We start from the raw sequence: 26,364 nt of genomic DNA, 5'->3' as shown, positions 1-26,364 counted from the left end.
CACTATGATGGCTACAGTGAAAAAGACAGCAAGTGTTGATGAGAGTATATAGGAATTAGAATCCTCATACATTGCTGGTGGAAATGTAAAATGGTGAAGCTTCTTTGGAAAACAGTTGGGCAGTTCCTCAAAATATTAAGCAGAGTTACCATATGACCTGGTAGTTCCACTCTTAGCTTTATCCCTAAGAGAAATGAAAATACATGTCCGAAGAAACTTGTGCAAGAATATTGTTTGCAGCAGTGTTATTTATAATAGCCCCAAAGTGAGAACAACCCTAAATATCCGTCCGCTGTTGCAAGAATAAGTAAAATGTGGTATGTCTGTACAGTGGAATACTATTCAGCAGTAAAAAAAGAATGTGGTGCTGATACTTCCCGCACATGGATCAACCCTGGAAACATTATGCTAAGTGGAAAGAAGCCAGTCACAAAAGACAGTACATTGCATTATTCCATTTGCATGAGATGTTCAGAGTAGACAAATCTGTAGAGTCAGTAAATAGGTTAGTAGTTATCTAGTGCTCGTGGATTGGGAAGAGATGGAGAGTGATTGCTGAGAGAGAAGTTCTTTTTGGTCTAAATTCGATTGTGGTGATAGTTGCCCAAGTCTATGAATATAATAGAAGTCATTAAATTATATACCCTATATAAGTGAATTGTAAGGTCTCTGAATTGTATCTCAATAAAAGTATTGAAAAAACAGCAGAAATAATTTGAAAAACTTCCTGTTGAATTTTTTTTGTAATGAAATAATTTTATTAACCAAATTAAATTCAAAAACAGTGAGTTTGAAAAAAAAGCAAAGAAAAATGTGGGGTTTCTTAAATCTTTTTCAACTTTCTAAAAGGTCTTAAGCTATTCTCTATAAATAAACCAGAATACAAATTATGTGTTAACTAATGTTATTAGGTGATTTTGAAAGAAGGGAAACATAGTTCTACTTTTAGTCACTTAGTTTTTGTAAGCAAAAACTAAACTTTATCTTTAAGTATATCTTAATTGATTATTTAAAAATACATTCCTCTATACTGCGGGATTTCACACGTATCCTGATACAACTGGAAATATTTTTCAAAGCCTTGCTAAAGCCAGAATTTTGGGGAAGTTACTAGAAAACTGGTCAGTAAAACTGGGAGCTCTAAAAGTATGTTGTTCTGTTTTTTCAAATAATAGTTGTTTCAAGCAGAGATGTTCAGTCGCCAGCAGATTTTGCACTCGATCATTATTGATGGGCAGCGTCTCCTAGAACAAGGTCAAGTTGATGACAGGTAGGATCTTTGATATATTATTATGGAGAAGGGTTTCAGGGAATTAGTCATTTTCTTTTTAATGAGCAGATTAAGGGGCATATGTCTAATCTTCCTAAGGCAATTGTACTGCAATGGAGCCTCTGTAATTGGAGAAAAGGCTTGTCCGAATCTCTGAAACGACTGAGTATTGAATCCTTTTAAAGAACTGCTATTATATTACATGAAGGACATAGAGTAATTGGAAATCACCTAGCCAGCCTTCTCCAGACCTCTGCAGGAGACTGGAATTAATGAATAGATCAGAAAAAATTGTATCAACGACGTATCAATGGTCTGTAAACAGATGCTTCTAATCCTCTCATACAGTTAGAGAAATTATATTCCTCAAAGGAGCATAGAGATGATTAGATCATCTCTCTTACTTATAGATGAAAACTTGAGGCCCAGAAATGCAAACTGGTGTGACCAAGGTCACTCAGCTGGCCGTAGAATCGTGTATCTGGGTTTTAGTCAGGACGAGCCAGCTTTCCCATACCATGGTGATTTCGGGTTTGAAAATGGTTTGCTACTTTAGTCAGATGACTCTGACACACTGAAATCCTGCTTCATCTTCCTTTACTTACCAGATTTCCTCTTTAGTAAAAAGGAAGAGGTAAAATCTAGCTCCTCCTTTGACTTCCAGTGTGTGAAGTGCTGATTTTGTATTATACTTACATTTCCTAGGAACAACATCTAATCTGGCACATCTACTTTATGTAGTGATATTTGGAGTATAAACCTCATTGATACTTATATATTTACATAAGAACATCTTTCCCATAGAAAGGACCAGTAACCGTGATTATAATTAACTTAGCATTTTTTTCAAAAAAAAAAAAAAAGAACATAAATCACTGTTTTCATTAACTTTTTTTTAAAGTGTTTTGAAGAAATTTCAGTTTTTAAGTGGATATTTAAGTTTGGAACAACCAAATGTGATACCATATTTATTCTATCCAAAGTAAGCCAAACTTAAATGTGAGCTTTACTGAGAATCTAAGGCCTTCAGAATCAAACAAATTCAAATGCAATTAACTTATTCTTTGCTTTATCCTCCCTTGGTCAACTCTATAACGGTATTATAAAAGTTTAAGCCAGTAAGTAAAACAAAATTTAAAATTCATGTACAAGCCAACATCTATTAAATTGTAAATGTTAACAGTTAAGGAGAAACACCGAAGAGAGGAAAATGGGAGGTTTGGACCGAGGATAATTCTGAAAGTTGCAAAAGAAAAAACAATTCAGATTAGAGCATGAAGGCCCCAGATTACAAATGTATTGTGTTTTAAAGGTTTGTTTATAGTCTTGTGTTTTAGAGTTCAAGTTCAGCCATGAGAACGGTGTCATGTGTTCAGTACTTCCTCATGCTGGCAGGTGGCCCAGGACAGTTTGGCTCTACAGAAAGTGAGGACAAGGGCTCCAAAGATATTTTGGATAGTGGCCTGATAGGAAAAGCAATGTGCAGGGCACTTTTCCTGTTGTAGGACAGTCTCAAGTCCTGGAGTGAAATGTCTTCAGAGATGATAGATGCTTGTAGCTTCTAGGGGAGATTCATGAATCTAATTCATCACATTTAATTCTACTGCAATTAGATAATTCACATCAGAATTTCCTTTCAAAAACAGAAGCGCCAGTAACACACTTGGTTACAAAGCCAAGGTTTAGAGTGGGCCTAGATGATAGGATGTGTCAACAATATAGGAGTCCACATGAGTAAGTTCAGCTCAGATTTGAGGCCACACTCAAGAGGAGAGAATAGTTTATCTAGGGAAGAAAAGCAAAACCGACACAATAGAGAAAAGACAAGTAATGTTACACTTAAATATTAAAATATGAATAGCACTCAATGTACAAGGAACCTCCTTCTGTTTGATACTGAACAAATCAGTTCTAGAGCTACAAACTGAATGTTAAGGAAAACTTCCTAAAGATCTACCGACATTTTTTTAAAGGTAGAAAACACAGAGGTAGAAAGGACAGACTAAAAGACCTGAGACTATTTAGCCTAAAATCAAGAACACTTAAGCAAAATTTACTATCTCTAAGTATGTGGAACAACCTTCATACAGACAGTGATGACTAGATAGTTTTCATTTTTCTAAGAACAAAATGAAGTGGGTTTAAAATGTAGAAGGAACGATTTAGATTAATATGTGAACTAATTCGCTAAAGATAAGTGCTGTTTATTGTGAGGGAATGTGGAGTTTATGAGTTTTAAAAATATTTTTAGGGGTGCCTGGGTGGGTCAGTTGGTTAAATGTCTGCCTTTGGCTCAGGTCCTGGGATCGAGCCCCGCATCAGGCTCCCTGCTCAGTGAGGAGTCTGCTTCTCCCTCTCCCTCTGCTCTGCACCCCCTCCACTCGCGATCGATCTCTCAAATAAATAAATAAAAATCTTAAAAAAATTTTTTTAAATAACATGATTTTATTTAAGTGGGTTATGATTCTAGCTGAAATAACCCAGTGTTGTTCATACAAAGTGGCTTACAATTCTGGCTGAAGACAGAGGTTTATAAAAAAGTTTGGTCCTCATTTTCTTTTTTTCTATATATATTTTTATTTATTTTTTTAAATTTAATTATTTATTTGACAGAGAGAGTGTGTACAAGCAGGGGGAGAGGGCAGATGGAGAACCAGACTCCCCACTGAGCGGGGAACCCAATGTGGGGCTTGATCCCACAACCGTGGAGTCCTGACCTGAGCTGAAGGCAGACGCTTAACTGACTGAGCCACCCAGGTGCCCTGGTCCTCATTTTCTCCCTCCCACTGTAACATTCACAAGATGCTGTCACCTGCTGCATACACTGCTTACTTAGGGTTTGGGCCCCTTCCCACTGCATCTGCTACCCTATGCTCCCTCCCCTCTGGTGCATTCAGGGAGGGAATAATTAGTGACCTTACAGATACGCCTGTAACCTGTGCTGAGACATGAAAATGTTTGCAAAAACCAATAGTTATTAATTTTAAAAATTACTTGAAATAGACCCAGTATAAGATCATGGTGTGATATTTGAAAACCCCCCTAAATCACTTCTCAGGGCTTATTAGGGTCATCAAGTGTGTATACATCGTGCCTCTACATGGCTGATACATAAATGCATCCAGGGTAACAGTGTTTCCTCCCTGTGTAATTATTTCTGCACCAGGGATGAATTCAACCTGAAATTGACACTTCTCAGCAATCAGTGGCAGGGAGTGATTCGCAGGGCCCAGCAGAGACGGGGCATCATCGACAGCCAGATTCGCCAGTGGCAGCGGTACAGGGAGATGGCAGAGAAGCTTCGTAAATGGTTGGTTGAAGTGTCCTATCTTCCCGTGAGTGCTCTCGGAAGCATCCCAATACCACTGCAACAGGCAAGGACCCTCTTCGATGAAGTGCAGGTAAGGTGCAAAACACACGCTATTTAAAGCTCTTCTACATTTCCACTGGACACCTTACCCTCGCCTCAGTTCTTCACGAGGATCCTGGAGTGACACTGGAATGAGGACAAATATTGTTCCAAAGTATCAACAGGAACATACAATCTGATTGCATTACAAAGTCCGTATTTACTGATGGTTGTCTGGTCAGGCCCAGCCTCTCGCAGACCCTGTCCATGGCCCACACCAGTGCCGCCCAGCAGCTCACTAACCTCCAGCATGGAGGGAAAGGCAATGGCCAGGAAAGGAGTACTTTGCATTGATTATAGCAATTTAAACACATAACTTGAGTGTTCCAGAAAGGATAAAAGTCTCAGTCCTGTCTGAGCTCTTGGTCCATTCCTGGTTTGGCCCCTTCCTTCCACCTGCCCCAGGAACCGGGGCCTCCAGCCCCTTAGACAGCCCCCTCCTAGCACTCCGATCAGTCATCCCTGGTGTATTTCATGGTCTCCTCTTGCTTTGGAGGTCATTGTTTGCTGCTCCTTTCTCCTCACTTCTCTGGGAGACCTCATCCACCCATGGCTTCATCTGCCTCCTACCAGCACAGAAGGGCCAATGTGCTATCTTCCAGTCACATCTACCTCATGAGCTTTCAACTTATGTATTCAACTGCCTTTTCAATTTGTGTGTGTGTGTATGTATATATCTATATATACATACACACACACACATACGTATGTATGCGCATGACAGACATAATATACTCCATGGGTTCCCACGGAGCCTTTGTCCAGCAGTCGCATGTCCCATGTCCCTGATTTGAGGACATTTCATTACCAGCTGTCTTGTCTGTCAGTTAGGAACTTTAGAGTCTCTCTAGAGCTATGTTCTTGTTCTCTCCCTCCCCATTTCTAATACACTCCCAGTTTCCATCCCCACTGCCACTACCTTAGATGATTTCTTACCTACAGAGACAATAGCTTTCTAACCTATTTCAGTGTATCCAGTATACACCCCCTTTCCATTCCATTTTCTACCCTACTGCAGAGTCTTTTAATCCAAACACATCTCTTCCCTGCTTAATATTCTCCTGAGAATCTCAGTCACTTTCACTATTAAAAAAATTCCTGTGCAAGGTGTGATCTTGTGTCATCTTCTGCCACTCTTTCACATGCCTACTGTATTCTAGCCCCAGGGTCCTGAATTCATCCTATGGATCTCGTATAGTAAATTTGCCCATCTTCATTTCTCTGCGTGGAAGGATTCTTCTCCCTGACTCCTGGCCTTCATTACACAAGGTCCTTCTTAATCTGGCTGTATTCATATGTCTTCCAAGACTCACGAAGCCTTTCCCCTTTGAGGAAGGCTGTCTTGCATCTACGTGGGTTAGATATTTGAGTACTGGTCTTTCTTGGAAGTGGGTTGTTTGTATGAAACAAGCATCACAAACATTTTTTTGCAGAAGAAATGAAAAGATCCTAATAAAACTTAAAACAAATGAAACATGTAATGGTATGTTCCCTATGCATCAGTTTCCTAGAGCAGTTTCCGTATTGCACTGTGATTGTGTTTAACTTGGGGACAGAAATTAAGCCTCTCCCTGTTGAATTCTCATTCATTTATACAGTGCTCCATTCACGCCCCAACTACTAGCTCCATAAATGTTGGCTAAAGAGGGCATGCGATGTGTGAAAAACTGTAGGGTTACTTCAAAACATGTGTATTGCACCAGGGTGGTGAAGAAAAGAATGAGAAAGTAAAAAGCTATGGTTCCTTTCAGTTCAAAGAAAAAGTGTTCCTGCGACAACAAGGCAGCTACATCCTAACAGTGGAGGCAGGCAAGCAGCTCCTGCTCTCGGCCGACAGTGGGGCTGAGGCCGTCTTGCAGGCAGAGCTCACTGAAATCCAGGAGAAGTGGAAATCAGCCAGCGTGCGTCTGGATGAACAGAAGAAAAAGCTGGCCTTCTTGTTGAAAGTAAGTGCAGCTCTCTCCTCCTATAGATGTCATGCAGTTTCAAAAGTCACAAAAGTAGTCGTACTGCTCCCTCCTATTAGCCTTCGAGACACTGCAAAGATCGTTAAGTGATACCCTGCAGTATTTTGATCCCCTGCCCTGTGTCTCATTTAAGACTTTGTCCTATCTTGCATGAACTGGAGAAGTTTCCCAATTTTCAGCAGTTTGTCTTTCAGAAAAATCCCCCAGCTAAGTAGTTTTAAGTCTAATAAGACTATCCAAGCGACGACTTCTGATAAATGGTTGGTGCTGAGCCAAGAGCCATGTGATGATTAATAAATCCAAACAGGAATGCAAAGAGTAGATTCCACTCCCTGATCTAAGACTCTAAAGTGGTTTTTAAGATTAATATCTCTTATTTTACAGCAGGAAAGAACCTATCCAAGAGGGCACTCATGATTTCATCTTAGTTTATCCAAGCACGTTGCTATGAGATAAAATTCAGGAGGTATATTAAGACTTTAGTTGGGTACAGAGAGCATACTGATCACACCGCAAGTTTAGAGAGATGTAGATTTATCCAGACCCCCCACAGGATGCTTTCTCCCTCACTTTCTGTAACCATATTCAATACATAATTGGAAGGCATTGGAAAAAAGGCATGGTTTCTGAAGTCAGATATATCCCAATGAAAACCATAATAAACCAAGTAACCTGGTTAACTCAACCTATCCGAGCCTCAGTGTCCTCCTCTCTAGAGTAGGCATGATTACCCCTCCTTCAGACGGCATTGTGAGGATTTAATGAAGTAATGAAGTATAAGCACGTGGCACAGCACCTACACAGACTGAGCGTGTAATAAATGATGGTCATTATCACTGTTGATATGATTATCATATTAAAGAGTGAACAGAGCTAAGTAGTGAAGTTTTCTGTATGTTGATAATCACCAACACTTCAACAAAATTATCTATTAAATTTGGCCTGCCCTGTTTTTGGATCGCAGGTAGTAACTAAAGGTAATGGAACACATTTTGCTTTTATAATGCTTCAAGTATGCACACCCGTTGGGTTTATTCTGTTGAATTTTATTTCATAATATATTACCTTCCATGTAGGAAACAATCAATCAAAAGTGCCACTGAACATTTGTTAAAGAGCTATTATTTGCACACAGTACAATTCATCAGTAATACAATATGTCTGATTCTTTTTTCTTCTCTTTTGCTTTCAGGAGAGGATTAAAAATGTTGTAACTCATTCTGTAGAGATCATTTTAATCATATATTTTTCTTTATTTGTGATGTGATTTTTGGACACAGTCCCAAGACTTTAATTAGGCAAAACGGCTGAGTCACTGCATTCGCTTTTCTTGCCAGTCTGTTTGTTGGTGTGTAAAGCATCCACTTTGACAGATGTTTGCAGACCATGACATTTTGTTATTTCCTTGTAATTCATGTAATAAAAAGACTGGGTTATAGCTTTAGAATCTAAGCCATCCTTGGAAAGGGGAATCCTTATTCTTCTCTTGTTAAAGTTTATTTTATTTTAAATCATACACTAGGACCAATTTGCCTAAGAAAGAATTTATGAAGCTAAATTCTAATGCTAATGTCATTTTTCTTTATTTTAGTGTATCTTTACATCACAGCTATAATGCTTATCTATTTTTAGCCCTTGATTTAATGCTCTGAGTAAATATGCCAAAATACGGTGATTCTAATCCTGTGACCTTCGTATTCACCTGCTTCATTATGGCCTCGTAATTTTGTTATGGAAAATAAGAAACTGACCTTTCTCTCTTTTGGATCAATGAACATTCACTGATGGCATGTTGATAGGTTTCAGAGTATGTGATGATTTCACTGAGAATGCTGTTCGATTTAGTAAGAGGATCTCACTATGCTTAGCATTGATGAACTAATTGTAGCCTGGGAACACAGAGATAACTTTAACAAAGGGGAATGGGAACAAATCTGAGCAAGACAGACTGTGTTTTTCCTGGTAAATGAAAAGAGGGAATGTGATTATGCACTCTAGGAAGTTCCCTGAAGGAATTTAAAAGAGAAACGAGACTCTTGGGCCAAATTCTCAGTTCAGTTAGAAACCAAAAGACCTTTTGAGTAGGGAGGCACTTCAGTCAGCACTTCTAACAGAAGACAGTTATGGTCATAGCACCTGTGGGTTGCTGTGCTAAAAATAAAGCATTGGGAAAGGAGACAGAAAGAGCCCAGACAAGTAAAGACTGGTGACAATGGAACAGACAATGTGAAGGAAAAGGCGGCATGATTTGGCACCAGGCTGACCACTAAAAGCAATTCTAGTTGTCTTTCTTTGGGGCTCAGTAATTTAAGTTGTGGGGAGTGGCCACTGGCAAGGGTTACTAGGAAGGTGGGGGGGACAGGAATGGAAGGTGATAGGCAAAATTAAGGAGATTTCTTTAGATGAATTTAATTTGAATTGTCATGAGACACTAGATAGAAGTTAATTTGTAGATCTAATGCTATAAAGAATTGTCTCCATTATGGTTCCTATCATCTTTTTATTTTAATTAAAAAAGAAATACATGTGTCTGATAAAAAAAAAATCAGGTAATAATTAAAGTATGTAGAGTGAAAAACGAAATTTCCCCTCTACCACCACCAAACCCTGTAATCTTCCACAGGGTCACCACTGTTACGAGTTTGGTGTGTAATCATCCAAAACACAACCACATAATGTATGTTTTCTTTGTCACTCTGTAGAGATCTGCCAGTCTACACAGCCACACTCTCTACCACTTAACGTGCTAGATTCTTCTTCAGAGCACTCGTTAGTATTTCACATACTGGCTGTGTATTTTTAAAATTTTGCCTTATCTGTCTGCTTCCATTTATTGATTGTTTCAGTTTTTATGTGTTATACACTCAGCCCTCTGTGATACACGTTTCGGCACTATCAAGGTGAAGCCCACCCAATGCCAGCTTTTCGTATTTGTGTTTCTACTTCTGTAACAAATCAAATGTATGTACCTCATACTTGTTCATATAATGAACTGAACCAGAGTCAGGGTTATATTATTTTTGTACTTCATCCTGAAAGAGATTCCATATCCTCTTTTTTATCTCTTATAGAGCGTTTGAGGTAGTGCAGACACCTTCTGGGTGGGCTTAGGAAAAGAGGCAAAATACTGCTATTACCTCTTACCTCTGCAGATTGATCCAGATGCAGATAACATTTTTGAGTACCCATAATATTCTGGGCCTTGTATTTGATGTGTTCACACCCATTGCTTCCTCCAACCCTTCTACAATTATAGAGTTTGTGTTATGCCCATTTTCATAGGCAAAACTGAGGCATAGCATATTACCTCCTTAAAGTCACACAGAGTAAGTGTAGAACTCAGCTCCTCTGACACTGGATGACACTACATGACAGTGGATGTGTACTTGCCAGTGAATCTTTAATTATTTCTCTGGGATTAAGAAAAGTGTTTTTCTTTTGTTCCAGTTTCAAAAAAAAAAAAAAAAAGCCATGAAATTTTTTTCTTCTCCCATAATAGGACTGGGAAAAATGTGAGAACGGAATAGCTGATTCTCTGGAGAAACTGCGAACTTTCAAAAAGAAACTTTCTCAGCCTCTGCCAGATCACCACGAAGAGCTGCACGCCGAGCAAACGCGTTGCAAGGTAAACGGCTGGAGCGAGCTGTTAGCTGTCACCTAGCTGTGCGCTTCCACTGTCGTAGGACCTTTGAGAGCACAATTCAGTCAAACTGCTCTAGCTGTGAACATGTAGATGCAAGTTCCTGGGTGTTGCATTAGGGCAGACAACTCTGGTGAGACTTGGTTGTTGATTTATTGCAGTCAATGCAATTAGAGACCACTTCATGGATTGTCTTGGAAAATATAAACACAGCATTAAAAGATATTTAAAAGCTGGGTCAAAAGCAATAAACACAATCTTTTTAAAGCATCTAATGGAGAATTGTTCTAGCAGAATAGTGTGGTTCACAGAAAGAAGAGCAAGGCTCGGCAGCCTGGAAATTCTGCGGGCAGTGGCGCTTAGGGGAACACCTAAGTCCTCCACACTCTTCTGTAAGGAAAACGGGAACCGTAAATAGCTGATCTCAGTTGCTGCATGGAGATACACAGTCGTTCAGGTACTCAGGGCTCTGACTGCTTAAAGATCATGATCCATACCTCAAATCACAGTTGGAAGCAAATCAGGAACTAATACAGACACTGCCTGCCTCATGAGCTTGCTGAGACCAGTGCGATTTGGTGGGTGTAGGATATGCTCCATTCATACCTATGTAGTTAGAGCAGTTCTCTGCTGAGCAATATGCAGATCTAGTCAAAACTACCTGAACAAATGCTTTTTCTCCCGCAAGTAATACATGTCCTTGTGTTTCCCAGTCATTTGCAAATTACTGCTCTAGAGTAATGCTATAAAACTTCACAGAGACTGTGCTATAAAACTTCACAGAGACTGGGGTGCCGGGATGGCTCAGTCGGTTAAGCCTCTGACTCTTGGTTTCTGCTCAGGGCATGATCTTGTAAATTGAGGTGAGGTTCCAAGCTCAATGCTTGGCAGAGAGTCTGCTTGAAGATTGTCTCCCTCTGCCCCTTCCCCCCACTCTCTCTCTTGCTCTTTCTCTCTCTAAAATAAATAAATAAGTCTTTTAAAAAGAAACTTCACACATATTTAAATGATTTGGATTTTAATCAGAAGTTCTCTGCTTCACTCTGGCTAAGAAGTCATAAGCATTAAAGAAAAAATAATTTTTTAAAGAAGTCTTGAACTCACAAAAAGCCTGGATGTAAGCATTGTTCTTCAGAATCAGAATGTAAGGATATCCTTTGAAACTCGAAGAGACAGATTTATGGGGCGCCTGGGTGGCTCAGTCAGTTAACCGTCTGCCTTCAGCTCAGGTCCTGATCCCGGGGTCCTGGGATCGAGCCCCGCATTGGGCTCCTTGCTCAGTGGGGGGCCTGCTTCTCCCTGTCCCACTCACACTGCTTGTGCTCTTGCTCTCTCTCTCTACCAAATAAATAAATAAAATCTTTAAAAAAAAGAGGCAGATTTAGGAAAAATAAAATGTAATATACATTACATCATGGATGGCAAGTGAGGAAAATATTATCTTGAGACATAAATTTAGAAGTATGCAAAGATTAAAAAGTTTGTTTTAAATCTGTGATGTTAAATTCCTAACAAGTGATTAAAGAAAACTGTGATAAGCAGAAATGGGCATTTATTGGGCTCCTCTTATGTGGCAGTGACTCTACCAGCATTATCTCAGTTGACATAAACACAAGCTCATGAGGACAGTCTATTATTTCCCTTTTACAGATGTGAAAACTGAGGCCTCCAGAAGTTTAATAACATTTCCAAGTTAGTAAATATCAAGGCTGCCTGAGTCCAGAGGCTGCATTTTTATAACGGGGACTCGTCTAATGGAGTCTGTGAGTCTGAAACAGTTGGTTTTTGTGGTGGTGTTGTTTCTTTTATAATCCTTACACCATGTATTATATCTGACATTTGAGTTAGGGGCTAGAGATTGGCATAAAAAATCTTTACATCAGTGTGACAGCTTAACATGTCTTTGAATATAAGCAGAAATACTGCGTGTTTACTCTACCTGGATTGTTTGGTCTTTCAGCCAAATGCTGTTACCATGGGACCTCATCTCCCAAAATACAACAGTTACAAACATACCCGGCTATTAAGTTTGGAGATTAAAAGGATGCATTTTGGTCCAGCTCTCTGCTACTCTTCCCCAAACCACCCTTAGCAGCAAAACAAAGCAATTACCTGGAAAATTCAGACTAAAACCTCGTTTGCCTAAATTGCCTGAGAAGTTAGCCTCAGACAGTACTGTTAATTGCCTTTGCCTTTGGAAACTTGTCTCCTGGGTGAAGAGACAAAAAGAGAGGGGAAAAAGCCATGTGAAATACTCTATTTATACACAAAATTAGCTGGAATCTAAAAGCATCAACAGCTGGCAAAAAGCAAGAGTCATACAAATTGCAAAACTGGTCATCAGTTCAAAGCATTGCAAAAACCAGTGTCAACTCATTCAAATACTGTTTTATGGATTTTTTTTCTTAAATCATTTCCCAAAAGGACAGAGTACGTAATATTTTCTTCAGTAACCTGAAGAAATCTGTGTTGCTACAGGAGATGAATTCAGTCCATTATTTTCAATTGAGTAATAACAGCAGTAGATCTTTTCAGCGATTACGTTATTAAGTCTATATCACAGAATGTAAATTTAGTGTTTGAGGATGAAAGTTAACCCAGGAGTTTGGTTTTTTGAAAAAAAAATTATTAATATGATCGGTTAACTTGGGACAAAAATAAAAGGCTGGATTAGCAGTTTATGAAATCAGTTTAAAAGTAAAGAAGATCATGCAGTGATGATATTTCAACTTAGAAAAGATGAGCCAAGAGGTGCCTGGTTCAGTCAGTTAAAAAAAAAAAAGAAAGAAAGAAAAGGTGAACCAAAATGATCAAACAGTAAATAGATCATAGTAAGCATCTTCAATCAACCTGGGTTGTTTTATTTTTAAGATTTTTTTTTTATTATTTATTTGAGAGAGAGCATGCATGTGAGAGAGAAAGAGAGCACAATTGGTGGGTGGGGGGGAGCAGAAGGAGAGAGAAGCAGATATCCCCACTGAGCAGGGAGCCAGTGTCAGGGCTCAATCCCAGGACCTGAGCCATCCTGAGATCATGACCACCCAAAGGCAGTCCTTTAACCAACTGAGATTTCCAGGTGCCCCACAACCTGGGGTTTTATCAGAACTTGGCAAAGTATCAGACAACACCAGAGCAAATAAAGTAGACCAAGTGAGATGTTCAAATAGAGTGGGGTGGAAAGATAATTGTATCAAGAGGGGATTCCTAACACACTTCAGAAATTGTTGATGATAGATATTCATGGGTATTCACGTTTTTGTTTTTTTTAATCTAGGAGCTGGAAAATGCAGCTGGGAGCTGGACAGATGACTTGGCTCAGCTGACACTGCTGAAAGACACCCTCTGCGCCTACATTAGTGCCGATGATATCTCCATCCTGAACGAACGCATGGAGCTTCTGCAAAGGCAGTGGGAAGAGCTGTGCCACCAGGTAAGACACACTCTGCGTGGAGCATTAGCTCAGAAAGGTGGAAAACTGGAAGATGACTTGGAATGTCAAATGACTTGACCCATGTTTGGACCTATTCTGTAACTCGGAGTATACACAGAGGAAGAACTCTGGTTTTTGTGAGAATATTTCAGATTAAGACAATTATATCTTAACATTATATTTGAGATGCATCTCAACTGGATTTTCTTGCTGTCTCTTTCACTGGATGGCATAATAGTGTAAGAGGAAAAACAGTTTTTTGGTTCATGGATGTGGTCTTGCTAGGTACTGGTGGTCTTTTCTTACTTGGAACATGTGAGAAACCATTGTTTTATTTGCAGTTTTAGCTAATACTGTGGAAATGGTTTTGTATTGGGAAATATTGCGGCTATTGATTTACCATAGTTATTTCCTAGTAATTCATGTCATATATGATTCATTTATTAGCCATATATGATTCATTTTTAGTCATATATGATTCATTTATTAAGTATCTTCCTTGTGCATTACACTATAAAATTGAGATCCCAGATTGGATTTTGATTTTGAAATGAGAGGAAGATACTGGTGGAAAGGCAATGAGAAGGCACCAAAGGCAAAGAAGAACAACATAGATTAAAGGCCCTCAAGTGCAGAACAGGTTCTGACTGAGGGCCTTGAGACCATCCCCTCCAGGAAGCTGGGAGTGTGCCAGTAATGTCTCTTGCTGTACCTGACCGCTCTGCTTTGCACATATGCGTTCAATGAATCAGTCACATTAATTGTGAATTTCACAAGCCATAGTAGGTGTTCCTACTGTCAAGTTTACAACAGAGCTGACACTAAAGTCAATCCAGAAGAACCTGTACAGTGAAGAAGGAAGCTGGTATACATAAGTTAAAACAATGTATAGCAACGTAAGCAAACTAAGGGCAGTGTGCATTGCAGCGAAAAAAGGAAACGCTTGTTGCAGTGGATAAGTTTTGAGCTGAGCGCTGAGATGGGGAGCAGAAGACACAGATCAGTGTGGAGGGAGTAAGCGGATGGGTTGGACGAGGTTGCAGCTTAAGTAAAGGCACAGGAGTGGAGTAGACAGAAGACCTGGCTGGGGAGAAGCAAGTGTTACAAGGATGAGGAAGGGGCTTCTGAGAAGGGGTCTCTTTGTGCCTCCCCAGTTTCAGATCCAATCTGGGATCTCAATCTGTGCCATCCTTCAGATCTCTTCTCTTCCATCCTCCCCACTTTCTTTGACTTTAGAGATGCTTATCTTCATGCTTCAGGAAACATTACACAGAGCTGAATTTGACATCAACAAGAAATTTGTTGTTAGGTAAATTTCTCTCTACGTTTAGATTAAAACCAAGATATTTCTCAGACCATGAGCCACAGGGAAACTCTGGAGCACACTTCCTAAATGTGTGAACAGTTTTCTATGAATCTGTACTTTTAAAAGGAAGGAGTGTAAGAGATGATTTTTATAAATGCTAGTGATTTGAGTTCAAAATTAATTTAGCCATTTTTCACGGAGCTTCATATTCTTAGTGAACACAATGAGAAACTCACATGGAGCGTGATAATGCTAATCTCAATACTTTATTCTTCTGGAATTATTCAACCCAAAATCAATATATAACTATCCAGTAAATTATTATATAATTTTCTAATGCAAGGACTTTCTCATGGCGTATCATATAAGTGCAAGATAACTTGATTTGTACAAATAATGGAAAATGAGCACAGCAATGTTTGGTTACTTTTATGAGCCTTATTCATTTGTCTTTCTTAAAATTGAGAAAAATCTAGCACTACTTGCTAACTCACTACTTTTCAGCATATTCTGTGAAATTAATTATATCGTATCTATTTCTCTGGCTAATAGATGTCTTCAAAGCTTTCAGAGAGATAACACTTTAGATAATGGCTTCCATTCCCTTCCCAAACCTGCCATGAACTGCCCTACCCAAAGACCTTGTTCAGACCACTCTTCCTGCCTAGACTATTCCTTCCCTTCTGATTTTAACCCATCTTTTTTCAAATGCCACAACCCCTGTGATGCCATTGTTTGAGATGCTCAGACCTCAGTATTTTCCTATTCCTCTGAACACTCATTTTCCTTTTGGCCTGTGCCATCATTTAACAGTACATTGTTCCTCTCTTCTTTTTTTTTTTTTTTTTAATGTTTATGACTTTATTTCAAGACTGTGAGGCCCTTGAGAATTAAGACTATTTCTTTTTATCTCCAGTGCCTAGAACAACTAAGTATTCATATATACTGTTAATAACTAAAAGAAGACCTTAGGGCATTTGTTTTATGTCATTATACTAATGTTCCTTTAAATTTAAAATAATGATAAGGTCTCTGAATATTTTGGAAGTTAAGAAGATTATGATTATGCAGTATTTTTTGATTTAAGAAAACTGGTACTGTGTAAAAATGCCATGAGGTAGAAAGGACACAAACTTCTAGTTATAAGATGAATTAGTTCTAGGAGTCTAATGTATAGCATGGTGACTATAGTTAACATTATATAGGTTTGTATTATAAATTTGAATTATATGTTTGAAAGTCACTAAGAAAGTAGATATTTGATTTTTTAAATTAATTTATTTAAAGTTTTATTTATTTTTTAAATTCCAATATCATGAACATACAGTGTTATATTAGTTTCAGGTATACAATAGAATGATTCTATACATTACTCAGTGCTCATCAATATAAAGGTACCCTTAATCCCCTTCACCTATTCACCCTTTCTCCCACCTCCCTCCCCTCTGTCAACCACCAGTTTGTTCCCTATATTGAATTTTTTTTTTTGCTTGTCTCTTTTTCTTTGCTCATTTGTTTTGTTTCTTTAATTCCATATATGAGTGAAATCATACAGTATATGTCTTTCTCTTACTGACTTATTTCACTTAGCATTATACCCTCTAGATCCATCCATGTTGTTACAAATGGCGAAATTTCATTCTTTTTTTATGGGTAATATCTTAAATGCATTCACAGCACACATAGAAGTAGTAATTATGTGATATGACGGATGTGTTAACTAGTCTTGTGGTAGTCATTTCACAGTATAAATGTGTATCAAATCACCACACTGTACACCTTAAACTTACACCATGTTACATGTCAATTACATCTCAATAAAGCTGGAAAAAGAAAAAAGGGGACAAAGTATCTATGTTTAAAATTGCTCACCAGACTTAGATATAGCTAGGCAGCAGTCTGTTTGGAAATACATTTTGAAGGCTGCTGTTGATCATATGATATGCCGTGAAGAGATTAGTTCCTTGCACCTGTGAGTGGTCTAAGACCTAAGTAAAAAAAGAGGAAGTACATTGAATACAGAGTGTTTCTAGAAACTTTCTAAACTGAATGCCTTAAGGCATGAAGCTAAAGCATACTGATCTCACATGACTTTAATCTAAAAAAATTATTTAATCAGGTGAGATTTTAGTCATGGGGAGTCATACCAAAGTTGCCAAGATATAACTGCAAGTAGGAATATAACTTAGTTACTAGTCCTTGAGCTAGTGTTTCCGGAGTACCTCTGTCAAGTATGAAACCACAAAAGGAAATGAGCTTGAGCCTATAGTCTCATTTTAAAAGCTAAAAACTTTAGTTAAACCTGGCATTATCCCACGGTTAAAGAGCAAGTGGTCTGTTCGAAGCAGTGGATGAGAAGGCAGGAGTAATTGGGACGACCGAGGAGAGTGAGGAAGACCTGCTGTAAGTATTTCAGAGGAGGGTTCACGTAGGAAAGTATACCGTTCACAAACAGACTCCCCAAATGGCTTGTGGGGCCTGCCGACAGCCAGAGCTTACAGCCGTGTTTGTTCCCATTTGGGCGTGTAGATCTGTGTGTAATTCTAGTTGAGATATAAATATCTCATCACTGTAATTGCTTGGTGTTTTTCAAATTGTCATGATGAAAATATGTGAAGTCGAAAAGGCTGTATTTCCTGTTCAGCTGCCTCACACTCCGGAGGTTTCAGCCGGTACTTGCCAGCTATTGGCAAGGCGGAGTACTTATACCCTTGAGAAAAACCTAAATATGTGCTAAGCTGATAAATAATTCGAGGATTTCAGCTCACCCCGAAGAAAGAGACGGTAATAGTCACTTACCATGTAGCCTAAATGTCGGTTTTATAAACCAAAAGGAAAACGCCGTCTGTGTCATGAACTGACCTCTCTTGAGAAGCTTTTGGTGCTGCTTTGCGACCAGCACTTCTGGTCTACCTGTTTCTTCTTTCAGCTGTTGCTTTGCACTGAGCAAATGAAAGCAACACTTGCAAGGTGTGTGATAAGCACCAGAGACACATATTCAAGCTGCTCAGTGGAGGTATTGAATACCTGAGTGTCAAGGGGGAAAAATATTAAAAACTCAACAGATGCCCTGTAGTAGTCATAGTAGTCTATTAATGGCCAGCTTCTGTGAAATCTTTACTATCTACTGGTTACATTCTTACATTGTTTTCTTGTTGTATTCTGTTACGAGCCTACTATTCCAGGACATATGTCAGTGCTTGGTGCATGGTAGACACCTGTTTACTGCAAACAGTAAATATTTGCTTAATGAAATTTGGAACAGATGAAAAATTCATTTACAGGTGAAGGAAGTAAGGCATAGAGAAGATGAGTAGCTCTGCCCTGGTCATATCATTAGTAAGTGATAGTGTTTTTGAATCTCAGCTGCCTCTGGATATTTGATTATCATGTTATATAGCAGCTGTATCAAAGACTCAAATTTTGCTGGTTCTGTCTCATACTGACTACAAACAAATGCCTCAAATTTGTCTAACCTCTCTTCTCTCTGGAATGGGGATAATTAAACCTACCTCTCAAAGAAATAGGTAGTATTTTGCAATTATGTGCTCGTCTTCCCTGCACATGTTGTTGGGGAAAGCCCTAGAATTCATCCTTGCTCATGGCCAAGATTTGGGGGAAGAGGAAAGGAGGAGCTACACACAGCAAGACCTATTAATCTTAAGTCTGAAGGGTGGGGGCTTTTACTCTTGTCTTAAAAAACAGTTGCTTTGGGAGGTTCCAATTATGAAAATATAGTTTCAGTTTGGACATCAGTTGAACCAGAATTTCAATGACCAGCCATACTCTTGACTCTGATGCTGTGTGAATGAAAGGGAAAAAGTTATATCTGGCAGAAAATTCCAAATCATAGCATTCTTGCAGAAGATCAGAATACACTCTGCTATCAGAGTTCGAGAGGAAAGGGGGTGCTGGAAGGATCAATGCTCTTAGCTGCAGCTCTGTCTTTATATAGCTTATTGTAGGTGAACGTTGTCTCCAAAACTCTTTAACCTGTGTTTTCTTAGCCTTTCCCTTTCCTACCAGTATCCATCGCGAATAATTCGCTGCTTTTGGGCTATTCTGTATTTTTCTGCCTCAAAGAAAACTTAATGATAAGCTGACTTGCACTAATGGGGAAATAATAAAAGGATTCATCATTGTCACCCTACCCAGAGAAATTTTTATTTTAAAATTTCGTAATTAATTGAAAAGAATGCATTTGTAATGGTGACATTTCAGAAACTGTGTGAGGTTATGGGGCCCACTATCTAAGCATCTCACTATGACTAGGGCTAGCCCCCGCATAGGGAACCTGGTCTCAAAGCCTCAGTTTTCTTAGATGTAGAATCATAGACATTTTGGGTTGTGTGGAACCTTGACTATTATTTACCCAATCATCAACAGAGCCAACCCTAGGCAGAATGGCGAACTAGGAAGTGTATAGTACCTTAGAAATATTTTCCTTTTGACTTTTAAAAGGAAATTGGTTTGAAGTGCATCACAAAGTAAAATGGATTGATGGATAAAGGAATATATTTATTAAAGCAAAATGGAGCAAAATGTTCATAATTTTAGAGTCTAGTGAGTATATTATGGGTGCTTACCATTATAACTCTTTCAACTTTTCTGTATGTCTAATGTTTTTCATAATAAAATGTTAGTGGGGGAAAAAAGAAAATTGAGAGGCAGGTGTTTAATGCGATGACTGGTGAATGTCTAGCATTATCAACATGACTGTGTAGAACATCTATAAAAAAGGACCATCTTCTTGCCACGCAAATCACATTATATTTTGCTAACATGTAGCTTAGCTCAACTAAAAATATTCCTGAGTATCTCAACCAGCACTGCAAAAACAAGAGTGTTGTGAAGTCATATAATTTTAAAATACTGGGAGGGATCACTCTACACTTTGAGATAAGAAACAGGCCCCTTGTGTCTCTAATGCATAAAGAACTATTACAACTCCGTGCTAAGAAAAGCAGCCCAATTCAAAAATGGGCAAACGATTTGACCAGATAGTTCTCCAAAGAAGATATACAGATGGCCAAGAAACAGGAAAAGATTTTTGGCATTATTAGCCATCAGAAAATGCAAACCAAAACCACAATGAGATACCACTTCACACCCAGGATAACCCAAATCAAAAAGACAGATACTAGCAAATGTTGGGGAGGATGTGGAGAAATGAGAGCCCTACTGCTGGTGGGAACGTACATCGGTGCAGCCACTTTGGCAGACACTCTGTAGTGTCACCACGTAACCCGGCAATTCTACTCCTAGGTATATACCCCGAAGGCCGCTCAACATGTGTCTCCACACACACTAGCAGCATTATTCATAATAGCCACTTGTGGAAACAACCAAAACATCCATCCACAGGTGAATTGGTAAATAAAATGTTTTCTATCCCTATGATAGAAAATAATCAACAGTTAAAATGAATGAAGTACTGACACAGGCTACAACATAAATAGCTTTGAAAACTTTATGCTAAGTGAAATAGTATGGTATGTGAATTATGTCTCAATAAAGCCATTATGCACAAGAAACAAGGAAATGACAAAGACACAAAGGTAAATAAATTAAAAAGAAAGCAAGACAGGTAAGGATCGGTATAGAGCTGAGCCACAGGGATCCATCTTCCACTTCTGACCTCTTAGCCCTGTGTCCCTCTGCTCCACTCTCTCCAGACCTGCGATTCAGTTCATTCCTACTTTTCTCTTTCCCTCCCTTCTTTTCCCTTTTCTTCCTTATTTTTCTTTCTTTCCTTTTTCCCTTTTTCCTTCCGTCCTTCCTTCTTTCTCTATCCCTTCCTCTTTCCTATTCTTTCTCTTTTAGTAAAAGTACATCCGTGATGCTGTAGAAATCTACGCAGAACAAATTGCAGTGTGAGGCTGGATTGTTCAGCACCTTGAATAAATGAATGTGTGTGCAGCTCTTCAGGAGGGAAGTAGAGGGTTGGAGGCCTCCGGCTGGCATTTCATAGCAGATCCTTGTTGTGAAACCTTCCTAGATCCCTCCTGGGACTGTGCCTCCAGGAACAGTGACCTAAAGAGATGCACAACTATTGCTTATTCCAGTCCACCCAACTCAGTTTATTGGCTTTTTCGTCAGGGTACATATTCTGCTCTGATTATCCTTTTATGTGTTCTCCCGTTTAAACTTCCCAGCTCTCCTTAAGGCGGCAGCAAGTAAGCGAGAGATTGAATGAATGGGCAGTCTTTAGTGAGAAGAACAAGGAGCTTTGTGAATGGTTGACCCAGATGGAAAGCAAAGTTTCTCAAAATGGAGACATCCTCATTGAAGAAATGATAGAGAAGCTCAAGAAGGTACCAGATGCATGGCTATGTATCTTTTCACTCTTCATAACACTTAGGCATACTTTTAACAGGTATAAAAGATGGTTTTACTTATTATTAAATTACTTTCCTGTAAAAGGAGCACTCTATTTTAAATGTTTTATCTTTTTAAAATGAAATAAACTTGCATGGAAAGGCCTCTTTTACATACACTATATATATGGATATGCTGAAGTAAATTATCTGCTGATAGGTAAATGTTCAGTCTGTTTCAGTTTTAGCTACCTGTTCAGAAGGAATTTAGCTACCTGTTCAGAAGGAATTGTTTATGCATATTAGTTTTCTTTTGTGTTTTTTGTTTTTGTTTTCAAAGAGGTAAAATCACTAGAGAGGGACTAAAAGAAAAAATTCTTAGGATTGATTAAACTGACATTCTCTCTGTAAAACAGAATGCATAGACAGTTACAAGAATGAAAACTTTCCTGGGGCTTCTGGGTGCCTCAGTCAGTGGAGCGGTTGAGTGTCAGACTCTGAATTTCAGCTTGGGTCAGGATCCCAGGGATATGGGATGAGCCCTGCATTGGGCTCTGGCTCAGCGTGGAGTCTGCTTGTCCCTCCCCCTCTCATTCTGTCCCTCTGCCCATCTACCCTCTCATGATCTCTCTCTCTCTCAATCTAATAAATAAATCTCTTTAAAAAATGAAAATTTCCTGAGAATTTTGCTTCATATTATTTTCAAGTTATGTATGACTATTAAATTATTTTATATATTCATATGGTTACAGAACATTTCTGATGTCTATGTAGGGCTGATCAAATTTATTTGCATTTAAAAATATTTTTGATGGGATGCCTGGGTGGCTCAGTTGGTTAAGTGTCTGCCTTTGGCTTGAGTCATGATCCCAGGGTCCTGGGATCAAGTCCCTCATCAGGCTCCTTGCTCAGCAAGGAACCTGCTTTTCCCCCTGCCTGCCACTCCCCTTGCTTGTGCTCTCTCTCTCTTTTTCTCTGACTAATAAATAAATAAAATCTTCAAAAAAATAAATAAAAATGTTTTTGATGGTATCAGTGGTGCTTCCACATTGTTTTTGAACAGTTAATCATTTTGATTTTATTTTAGCCTATGTTCCATGTTAGCATATACCACTCTCTGGTTCACAGCATGCTTTCCCTATTCAGTTGTTTGTTATCTGTCTGCAGTGGGAGCCCCACTGGACTGTCAGCTTTGCTGGAAGTGTCTCTGTCTGTTTTGTTCATTGCTGTGTCTCCTGCGCCCAGAGCAATCCCTATCTTCTCATAAGTATTCAGTCATTACTGAATATTGAATAAACGAATTATAGCCTCATTCATTCTAAAATAAATACAAATAATTATTAGGAAAAACTATCTTTATCCATGCATACACATAAAGGGAAAAAACTCCAGTGTAAAAAATGCAATATTAATAGCTTTAAGGCTTCCACTTAAAATGTCAGATTCTAGCAATAAGCATGTGTTTGATATTGTAAACTTTTAAAATGTGAACTAAGATAATACAGATTTCATTTTAATATCTGCCAATAGCTTTGCACTTTGATAGTTTCTGGATATCAGAGAATGCTCTACTGGACATGATTAATGGACTATAAGTATTATAGTGAAGCTTGCTATAGAATAAATTTTGGTTAAGTGTACCTGTGTTCTTATTGATTTTCTTCATGAAATTTAAGATGCATATTTTGGAGGTGTGGAAAAAACTATCTCTTGGACAAAATACAATCACAATTTAAAACTTAGAAAAACGTTAGTTTTTCATATAATTTTATTACACTATTTGCCACAATGTCAGAAATAATCTTTAAAATATTAGCTATACTATTTTGTATGTAAAATGAGTTATGAGATTTCAAAAGAAGTCTTTGTTAGCTTGTCTCCGTGGAGTCAGGGCATCTAGTGTATTGGTCATTGAACCCCACTGTGTTGAAGTAACATAAAATGGAGAGTAGTTGGGGTGGGTTGCTGGGCCTAAAGAGAGCACTCAGCACTGGGATGCAATAGAACTGCACTGGCTTCTCCCATTTTGGGGGGGGGGGGTCTTCTTGCTTTGATAACTGACTTGAGAGGACAGCCCTGTTGCCACACTAACTTTAGAGCAGGAGAGGGTTAAAATATCCATGACCCTCTAACCTGTCTTTTTGTATAATTTTGTTGAGATAATACTTGCCGCACGACAGTTTAGCCCAAAAATGAAGAAAAGGTGATTCTAAAGTTTGGCTTCCGTCACTGTGGCAGGAGTAAGAGGATCATTGGTGATGTGGTAAGGGTTGGGGAAGATAGGAGATATCCATTCATCATCACTTAAACCATGCCATTCAGTGGCCTTTCCCTTGCAAATGGAGCCAGAGTTTCCTTATCCGAAACAGTCTTTAAGAGGAGTGAGTACAGAAACTGGGTAAATGAAAAAGGTTTGAGACCATTAATCTCCTATAATAACTAATGGTTATTACTCTTGTGAGTTAATTTGCCATTGATTTATGTGTTGTAAAATATTGGCATTGTAGAGAGGATAGCTCATTACAGTGAAGGTATTCATTTTTAAAGCATTCTGCACAGATAATTGACAGAAACACATACATACATTTACATACAAATACGCATATATGTCAGTTGCACATATATAATTGTGCACACACACACGCACATACACACAACTTCTAAGCCTCTTAGCAACTATTTGTCTGAGGACTGATTCTAAATATAACACCAGGTTGATGATTATAACAATAAGGTATAATGCCCCAGCATTAGAATCCTTTAAGTTTTGTCTTTTATATCTATGTATATGCTGTTATTGATTTTTTAATGCCTATTTTAAGTAAATAAAAATATCTCCATTCTCTTTAAGAAAATCTATGAAAATTCAATCTAAAGTCTATGCACATCCTGAAAATAATAGGTCCACTAATTCTTGTGTACGTGGACTGATAATTTACACAGCATTCCTCATGCCCAAACTATTCCAAGCAATAGAAAACGGTAATTATCATGTTTCTAGTAGAGCCAGGCTGAATGCATTAAAAATATGATTTCTGATCTCTGTGATTGCTATTTATTATGCAGGATTATCAAGAGGAAATTGCTGTTGCCCAAGAGAACAAAATACAGCTCCAGCAAATGGGAGAACGACTTGCCAGAGCCAGCCACGAAAGCAAAGCCTCTGAGATTGAATACAAGCTCGGAAAGGTCAACGACCGGTGGCAGCATCTCCTGGATCTCATGGCCGCCAGGTAAAAAGGATCCTGTTGAACAGGACACATGTGTGCAGAATTTTAAAGCATTTGGTCCACCTTTCATTGCAGCTAAAGATAATCCGATGAATCTCTCTCTGTGTTCTTTATCCCACCATTTTAGCTTATGCTTTTCTCATAAATGTCACTTTCATTAACTTTGGAATTCTCCTTCTTATTTAATAAATTTGGTGATGTTTGCACTTAGCTGAAAGAGACAAAGTCATATCCAAACAAAACCCATTCCCAAAAAAGAATTCTTTATCTCAGGGCTTCATGTGTATTCAGCCTTCTATGAGGAAAGAAGGAATACTGCTGACTACTGTCCATGGATGGCACTTTTGTCTGCAGTAGAAAAAAAAAGTATATATATAAAATCACATTCCTACTGTATTTTTGGTTAGCAGAGTGTGGGAATAAAGCTAATTATTGCCATTCAACATAGTCGTAAAAATAATCTGCTTCATTATTGCAGTTTTGTTTTTAGCTTTAATAACTATAAGTATCTGCCTTGTATTTGAGAGGAATATTATATTCAGTTTCTGTTGCAGAAGGGCAGGTTGAAGAAAAGAGAGAAAAAATAAAGAAAGAAAAAATACATGAGGGTCTTTATTAGCAATATAAAAGTCTGATATAATGAATGAGACACTATGTTGTTTGATATAAAGGGAATGACAAAGTAAATGCTTTATTTTAGGTGAACTTGGCTTCACTTTGGAATGTAGGCGCCGTAAGGTCAGGCATCCTTGTGCGCTCTACCCACCATATATCATGAGCTCCAAGAACAGTGCCTGAATGCCATTTGGGGCTCAATAAATACTTGAGTGAATGAATGAATGAATGAACGAATGAATGAATACTTGAATATCTGAATGGATATTCGTTTGTATGGTGGTTAGGAGAGTTAGGATGTTAAGAATGCTTCTGATTCAGAGACATTTGAAGCCAACCAACAATACACTTTTTAAAATCTGGGTTCTTTTCCTTAACTGTGCTGCAGAAATGTGGACATGAAATAGTGGCCTTTGAATACTGTGTGCCCACAAAAATTGCATATGGGCATGGCAATTCCATGTGTTGATCTTGAAAATATCTAGCATATTTTTTTTTCTCTAAGGGAGTTTCAAAGAGGAGCTGATTTAGGAAGAAGATGAGATGATATTTTATTTTAGCAATAATGAAACAAAAATGGAATAAATGTTAACCAATTTTCAAAATGTTTAACAATAGCACTGATCCCTGACATTTATTGAACCCTTGGTTTGTGCCAGTGACCATGTTACAGGCTTCACATGCATCTTCACCTGTGCTGTTCACAACACCCTTTGAGGTGGACATTATTATTATACCCATTTTCCAGATGCAGAGGTTGAGGCTCAGGCTTGCCCGTGGCTACACACGTGCTGAGTGGCAGAGGCTGCACTCTCTGACTCCACAACTCATGCTCTGGAGCACTGCATTCTCCCGCCTGCCAAGTCTATGACTGCCTCGTCCCTGTTCTAAAGAATGCAATTAAAAGCAAATTAGGTTCTGTAATTATTTCAACAACCTAATTTCCCAGCCCTTTGTAAAGTGCTCACAACAGCTATGAGGTATTTTTAAGGCTACAAAGACAGAGGCCCCTTTCCTTGAGGAGTTCATGGTGGGCATCTAGACATGCAAAGAAATCAAGTAAAGTGACAAGCTACATACCCTGGTAAAGGTTACACAGCGATGGTAACGTATGGTTCAGTTCAGCTACTCCAAGTATTCCAGCATATGTAGGTTTTAGAACCCCATTGCTATGTTTAGC

At 38.6% G+C, this 26,364-nt stretch overlaps 1 protein-coding gene across 4 annotated transcripts in view; it reads left to right on the top strand.

Moving 5' to 3' along the window:
- SYNE1 (spectrin repeat containing nuclear envelope protein 1) overlaps positions 1–26,364 on the top strand; it is a 442,550-nt gene that overhangs the window by 363,900 nt on the left and 52,286 nt on the right. Inside the window, exons 122-128 of one of the 4 annotated variants that reach the window (XM_040627972.1) lie at positions 1,176–1,270; positions 4,437–4,671; positions 6,431–6,625; positions 10,146–10,271; positions 13,561–13,716; positions 21,178–21,336; positions 24,406–24,572. In XM_040627972.1, the coding sequence (XP_040483906.1) occupies positions 1,176–1,270; positions 4,437–4,671; positions 6,431–6,625; positions 10,146–10,271; positions 13,561–13,716; positions 21,178–21,336; positions 24,406–24,572 (1,133 nt within the window). Of the gene's footprint in view, positions 1–1,175; positions 1,271–4,436; positions 4,672–6,430; positions 6,626–10,145; positions 10,272–13,560; positions 13,717–17,265; positions 17,426–21,177; positions 21,337–21,376; positions 21,399–24,405; positions 24,573–26,364 lie in introns of those variants that run through there. The other 3 variants (XM_040627969.1, XM_040627970.1, XM_040627971.1) reach the window with 3 other exon arrangements.

Source organism: Ursus maritimus, unplaced genomic scaffold (genome assembly GCF_017311325.1).
Source record: "Ursus maritimus isolate PB19 unplaced genomic scaffold, ASM1731132v1 scaffold_13, whole genome shotgun sequence".
NCBI lineage: Eukaryota > Metazoa > Chordata > Mammalia > Carnivora > Ursidae > Ursus > Ursus maritimus.
The sequence above is the reverse complement of the archived record's forward strand: the minus strand, read 5'-3'. Positions and strand labels throughout refer to the sequence as shown.